The sequence below is a fragment of the Dermacentor silvarum genome, chromosome 6 (assembly GCF_013339745.2).
Source record: "Dermacentor silvarum isolate Dsil-2018 chromosome 6, BIME_Dsil_1.4, whole genome shotgun sequence".
Lineage (NCBI taxonomy): Eukaryota > Metazoa > Arthropoda > Arachnida > Ixodida > Ixodidae > Dermacentor > Dermacentor silvarum.
Genome location: NC_051159.1, coordinates 166,558,337 through 166,565,010, shown reverse-complemented (window position 1 = coordinate 166,565,010; position 6,674 = coordinate 166,558,337). Strand labels below are relative to the sequence as shown.

General features: G+C 48.2%; 2 protein-coding genes across 15 annotated transcripts in view; one reads left to right on the top strand and one right to left on the bottom strand.

The window, feature by feature from the left end:
* Positions 1–278: 278 nt before the first annotated feature.
* On the top strand, positions 279–3,656 carry LOC119456347 (mediator of RNA polymerase II transcription subunit 6). The gene is made up of 2 exons (XM_037718063.2): positions 279–802; positions 1,371–3,656. Exons 1-2 carry the CDS (start codon positions 536–538, stop codon positions 1,758–1,760), a joined length of 657 nt encoding a protein of 218 aa, XP_037573991.1. The 5' UTR covers positions 279–535; the 3' UTR covers positions 1,761–3,656.
* A 137-nt stretch (positions 3,657–3,793) lies between these two features.
* Positions 3,794–6,674, bottom strand: part of LOC119456345 (protein Aster-B-like) — a 166,148-nt gene continuing 163,267 nt past the window's right edge. For all 14 annotated transcript variants that reach the window (XM_049669769.1, XM_049669776.1, XM_049669768.1 and 11 more), the window contains one exon: positions 3,794–4,957. In XM_049669769.1, the coding sequence (XP_049525726.1) occupies positions 4,847–4,957 (111 nt within the window). In that variant the 3' untranslated portion in view covers positions 3,794–4,846. The remainder of the gene's footprint in view (positions 4,958–6,674) is intronic.

Sequence of the window (6,674 nt, the reverse complement as noted above, 5' to 3'; positions counted from 1 at the left end):
ACCACATCTACATGCACATAAATTTTACTTGATCCAACTAGATCAACGTTTATAAATATAAACGTTGAACTAGATTATAGGATGTCCGGCACATCTACATGCCACCACATCCACATCTACATGCACATAAATTTTACTTGATCCAACTAGATCAACGTTTATAAATATAAACGTTGAACTAGATTATAGGATGTCCGGCAACGGCAACCACTAGGGGCGCGTACGTTCCTTGAAACCGAAACTGGCACTCGCGAACGCTATCATCATTATGACCAATATGAAGGAAAGTGGTGGCAGACTGGAGCGGGTGCGGCGTGTTGACTGGCGTTGTTGTATCGGTTGCTTCGGGCTTGCTGAGATCGTATTAAGGTGTTGTAGATGTTCTGCGGATGTGCTCGGTTTTCGTGAATGAGCAGTAGCGCGTCAAGTGTTGTGTGGTGAACCGCGAAGCAACTCGTAGAACATCTCCTGTGTAAGTACCTGCGACTAGCGTGCGTCAACGTCGTCGCGTGTGTTCTCGATCGACGCGGCAGCCATGGAAGCGGGAAAAGAAAACCCTCTGGTCCTTTCGTGGCACGACACGGCGTGGTTGCCCGCGCTAGACCCTTCAAATGTGATGGACTACTTCTCAGAACGTAGCAATCCGTTTTATGACCGCACGTGCAACAATGAGATCGTGAAGATGCAGCGATTGAATCCCGACCAGTTGACCCACATGACGGGCCTGGAATACGTGCTGTTGCATGCACAGGATCCCATCCTGTACGTGGTGCGCAAACAGCATCGCCACTCGCCTACCCAGGTAATTAGCTTCGTTAATGTATAGAGTGAGAAAGCTAGCTTTATATGAAGCAAAGCTTTCAAACAGTACTTAAGAAGGCATACATCATAGACCTTAGACAAAGCTGAATTGTTATAACAAATTTCTAAATAGTGGGCAAACCTAGCCTGTATTTTGCGGCAGCTAAGTTTCTCGCTGTGTTCTGCAGAATTTCTTATGATGCCGCGACCGTGGCAAGTTTAATTCCGTCGTTCATTGTTAAAGTATGCGAACGGGCGTGTTGGTGTTGATCCATCATGTGTGACAGCGCAACTTAGACAAACGGAGACAGCGCTTCTTTGTCTAAGTTCGCGCTGTCAAACATAATGGTTCATTTTTACGCCTAAAAAACCTCTGAACAGCTTTCTAATGTAGGGCGTGGGAACTACGCGACGGCAGCTGGCTTCTCGAGGTCTGGCCGAACGCCCTTGCGATCGCTCTTTTCAAACGTTTTCTTTCTTTCTTTCTTTTCGTCAGATTAATACTGAATTTTGTTCTGCTTGGATGTTTGTTTCAGCGCGCGCAACTTTTTTTTTGTGCCCCCCCCCAGGTGACACCGCTGGCCGACTACTACGTGCTAGCAGGCGTTGTCTACCAGGCGCCGGACCTCGGCTCGGTGCTCAACTCGAGACTGTTGGGTGCTGCTCACGCGCTGCAGGGCGCGCTCCACGAAGCCATGGGCTACGCGAGGTACCACCCGTCGCGAGGATATTGGTGGCACTTCAAGGACAACCCCGCTGCTACCACTGCTACCACGACGCCCGCCACTACCGGCGCCGCGCCGAGCAACACAGGCGCGAGCCTATTCCAGCGGCGCCGGGTTGATATGCTCCTCGCGGAGCTGGCGGCAAAATTCCCTCCCGAGCCGCCCAAGCCGGAGCCCGCCGACGTCAAGCCGGCGAAGACCGCCGACAAGAAGCAGGCCCGACCCGCGTCTTAGCGCACTCGGTGGTGCCGAGTCACTATCGTCTTTCAGCAAGTTCTCCCTGCTGTAAGAAGGCCGGGCAACATTGTTTGTGCACATTTTCCACGCAGAAAGCCAGCCAAACCGCCTGCCCTGTGTGAAGGGCAGTGTTTCTATGCCATCTTGCAGCACAGCACCTTTGCCGATTACAGCAGTGTTTCAACTTGTTACGTTTCCAAGCAACATGGAGTGGCACATCTGTGTAATCAGTGCAACAGTACTCTGATCTCTGCTGTTGTTGCACGGAGCTGTACCTAAAGTGGTCTATTGTTGTACGATGCTTACTTGCATTGTACATCAAAACATAGCACGCCATTATGTATACAAGATTCTCTTCCTCCGCTAGTTTCCAATTGCAGACCCCTTGAGTCCTGTGTATTAAAGTGAACGTTGAATGGCTGCCAAGTGGAATGATCCCATGCACTGTTGCCACACACTGGCAGTCCTGGGGCTGTATTCTGTAAGAGTCTACCTAGTGGACTGTCCATTTCGCCAACCGTTGATTCGCTGCTGCTTGATGTGCAGGAAGGTGCCAGCCAGTCTCCTTCCTGCACGTCAAGCAGCAGCGATTCAACGGTCGCCGAAATGGACAGTCCACTAGGTAGACTTGCAGAATACCGCCCCCCGTTCTCCATGCCACTGCAGCGTAATGAGAACATTGTACGGCAAGTGGCTATTAATTTTTTTTCATTGTGCAAACATTAGTGGAACGACTTTTGCAAATATTCCTTCAATACACAGGGTACACACTGCTGCTGCTGGCCACTTGCCACCGACTGATGGAAACACATGTGGAATATATAAAGTGCTTTTTGTTTTTCTTGCTATTATGACGAAATAGAGATGGCATAGGAAATGCACTATGCAGCTTGACTTGCGACCTACCTGAGTGCTCAACTCATCACCTTTGCCATTTTACAGCATCTAGTCTAGCAGTGACTACAGTCACTCTATTGATGCAGTGATTGTACTGTAAATGGATTACACAATATTTATTGACTGCCCTTTTATGCTCTAGGTGCTGCGGATGGATTCCACCTCGCTGTACTTTACACATTGATGCATAAAAATAGTTCGGGTAGTGCCCTCCAGTGGCACTGTCACATTCAATGTGCAAGTCTGTAAATATTCTGAGAGGGTCATAGGGGGGCTACCTTGCTACTGAGAAGGCAAATTCACTGACTCCCAGCTGGTACAGAGGAAACTGTTTTTCATTAATAAATGGGGACTGTGTGTAGAAAGTTCTTATCTGCTTTCATGCCTTCACATGGTATCTAAAAGAATAACAGCACCATAATGTGCTCCATTGATACCAAGGCAAATATGAAATATACACCAGTGGATCAGGCAATTGATTGCAAAAGCTTGCTGTGCCAAACACCAGTTAGGCTTGCCAGTATTTGCGACCTCTCCCAACTCGAGAGGATCCTAGCAAAAATGCCTTTTACATTTTATTACTGCCACTCGGGTCCCGCACAAACCTGAAAGATCAAATGGCACGGGTACATGCAGTGCGACAATTTTCTGTCGTGGTAGCGTAACACGGCCGCTTTACTTTAATGCAATGTGTACGTTTAGTAAAAGACATCTCCGCCCTACGCTCACTCGCTAGCAACCCTGTGCACCACAATCAGACAAAAACTTGTGGGGATGCCATCTTACTCGGATGGAGAGCAGATATGCACCACTCACCCCCATGCTGAAAATAGGCTGGCTAGCAGTTCATTTCGATCATGCCACCCACTGCGTATGATGCGACCATCTTGACATGATGAGGCGAGAAATAATCCCACATTCTGTCGGTGCTTACACCAGCATTGACAGAATTGACAAGCCATATGCTGCCATCACATTGAAATCGCAGGCTTTCACAATGGAATGAATCTTGAACTGCAGGCTTTTCCATAGATGCAGCTGTAAGCCTATTCAAACAGCACTTTCCAACAAGACAATGTTTTCATCCAATAGGTGCACTCAGAACAAAATAAAGGTGTATTTGAGAAAAAGAATCGGAGAAAAATATTTTATTGCCCTTAAATTACAGGTCTATGATCGTGTGTGTGTTGGGGGAAGTGACACGACAGGCTTTGGCTTGGTAAGCTATGCCAGGTAGACAAACTTTGAAACACGCAAAATCCAACCAACAATGTCAAAACTACACCTCGTAAATTTAGTCAACAAGAGCAAAACAACAAAATACTCTGCAGCATCTTGGTGCATTACACACGTGTTGAGCGTGGCGCACCGAGGTTGATTGGTGGGGGTGAGGGAGGGGCCCCCCCTAGAAAGGGCAGAGCCTGTCAGACCAGCTGCCAGGCATACTGCTCCGCAAGGGGCCACTGCCAACTCTGCTGACGAGGACGACTGCCCAGGAGGCTAAAGCTGGGTTTGTGGTGGAGCTGGCACGCTAGCATATCCAGATGTCTTGAAAGAAAACAGCGCAAAACAAACTACGAAGAGAAGAGACACAGAAGTTGTAACTAGTAACTGAACAAATTCATTTGCTACAATAAATATAATTAGTGCATAACCTAAAGAAAAAAGGCAATTCATTCTGTTCTGAAGATGCAATTGAAGGACTACTGATGCACTTCCATTGTGAATACCTAGGGCTTTGGAGATCTTGGCATGTGCATCATGCAGTTGCTTCGCTGTCGTACATTGATCAAGCAAGTGCCGGCACTTGAGAGATCTACGGCACTTATATACATGTTCAGTTACTAGACTGGGTGTTTGCGAAAATCTCCTTGTTTCCAAGCGCTCCTGCACATTTCGCACTGCTTCCTTTCAAGACGTCCCAGCGTCCCAATCTGCACCTCGACGCAGCTTCCAGGCAGGGCAGGTTGGTGCCAGCAGAGAGAGACTAGGAGGGCACAACCTAGTCGGGGGCGCGCCCCTGCACAGCAGGGAGCATCCCCTGCTCTCTATCTATCACACGTGGCCGTGCACACACACACATTCTCTGGCGCAGGAAAACTGCTGCTTCGAAGGCAGGAGAGGAGGGACGGTGATGAGGAGGTCGAGAGATGCCTCCCCTTTGCCTTCGCGGACTAGACGGCGCGTCATAAGTCGCCGGGCGAAGAAGAAGAAGGGGCAGTGGGCAATGGCACACTGCTGTTGGTCACGGGGGCCATCCGCAGGCTTTCCTGCAGCCGCTGCAGGGAGGATTCCATCTGCACGAACGTAACATTGCACTCTGTTCATAGCTGTGGCGAACAAGTGAACCGAACGCAAAGTTGGGTTACATGGTATGGAAAGGCAGGCGTGCAAAAAAAAAAAAAGAGAAATGGACTCCAGAAGGACAATGCAGACGCTGACTAAGAAATGAAAGGTCTCATAGTGGTGAAAAAGAATAGACGTGAAACATAACCTGTGTATGCATAGGGGAAGCCAGTGTCAACCCATTCATCGTGAACACTTGTAGGTACTCGTGAATGACGAAGGTTTAAGCATGACAATTCCTTTTTATGCGAAATAACCGAGGACTGACTGAATAGTGGTCGTGCTACCACTATTCATGATATGCCGTGCCTTGAGCATGGGATAGGTTTTGTGTCGTTATTTGACACCACTGTATGACCTTTCGGTTGGTAGTCTGCATTGGTGTTGTCCTCGGTTCTTTTGGTGTCCAATGCATGACTGCCTTTCCATACCCTGAATCCATAACAACTTGCTCAGCTTTTGCCGTTCAAGGTTGAGCTAGCTGGTGAATATTTCAATGGTTGCAACTAACTTGCAGCAAAGCACATGCTGCACATGCAGCACATGCTGCAAGCACATGCAGCGCAGCCTGTGGAAGTAAGGTGTTGCATAGTGGTGTATTGTCAGGGTGAGGATGTTTTTGCAGTAGGATTACTGCTTCTGGTTGCCGGCGAGCGAGTCAGTGGTTCACCATAGACCTGACTGTGACGACTGTTGCGACTGTCTGAATGTCTTGTTTCATTACATGAGCACTGTACACTGACAGGAAAATGTAGGGAACTTTGCAAGACTGACAACTGTATTTACCTGGAAAAGAAAATTCATGCAGAAACCATTGACAACAATCGTCAATGCAAGTGAATAGCCAAAGGCTTCAAAAAAGCTATTCACTTATTAAAGAAATGGTGTGCTTGATGACATATTTGTTGCAATGAGGATATTTAAGTAGTGTTCTCTGTTTTATTGCTTAATTACGTAGAGAAAAGAGCCCTTAACCAGCACATCTCTAGAGGCAGTATACGCCATGTGCAGCGACGGCGGCGATCACCACCGCTGTCGCTCTTGCTCGTGAAGCACCACCAGAAACTTATAGAAGTGTGTTCCTGGCGAGTTTTCATACATGTTAGACTACGCAGCATTTGTTTCAAGACATCGCTGAAGGCTGAATGAAACGTTAAATCACGATCAAGAATGCGAACATGACAGCAAGCGCATAGACGTTGACGGAAACAGTGCTCGCCCGAGCCTGCGTATGCTTCGCAGCCTTGGTGACAGGCGGTGTTGTCGGCGCGCTGTGCGCATGGCGTATAGGTGGGCAGCATGTTCGTCTCAAAGGGCTCCGCAATGCGAGCGCACATTCATTGTGTCGGCACCTTTGTTCCAACCTTCGACTGCCAACCATCGACCATGAAAATGGATGAAAAAAACCAGACAAAGCTACTCGCGTGAAAAAAAGTGCACATGTTTAACATTTGCAGGTGAGGCTTTTATATAGCCGTGTAAACTGATTATGTATACGGCAGCTCTTCGCCTGCTCGAAACGGCGGCATTCCTTCATGATGGCGTCGACAGTCGATAAGTTTCTAAAGACCAGAAGGTTGAATGCGTCGTCCGCGATGCCCTTGATAATGTGCCCAACCTTGTTCGCCTCTGGCATTGACGTGTCGATCTTATGACAGAGGGCGAGGA

Bases quoted from the DNA above. Each gene is read 5' to 3' on its own strand.
- LOC119456347 (XM_037718063.2), top strand. From the start codon at position 536: ATGGAAGCGGGAAAAGAAAACCCTCTGGTCCTTTCGTGGCACGACACG. The intron at 803-1,370 runs GTAATTAGCTTC...GCCCCCCCCCAG, and splicing joins ATCGCCACTCGCCTACCCAG to GTGACACCGCTGGCCGACTA.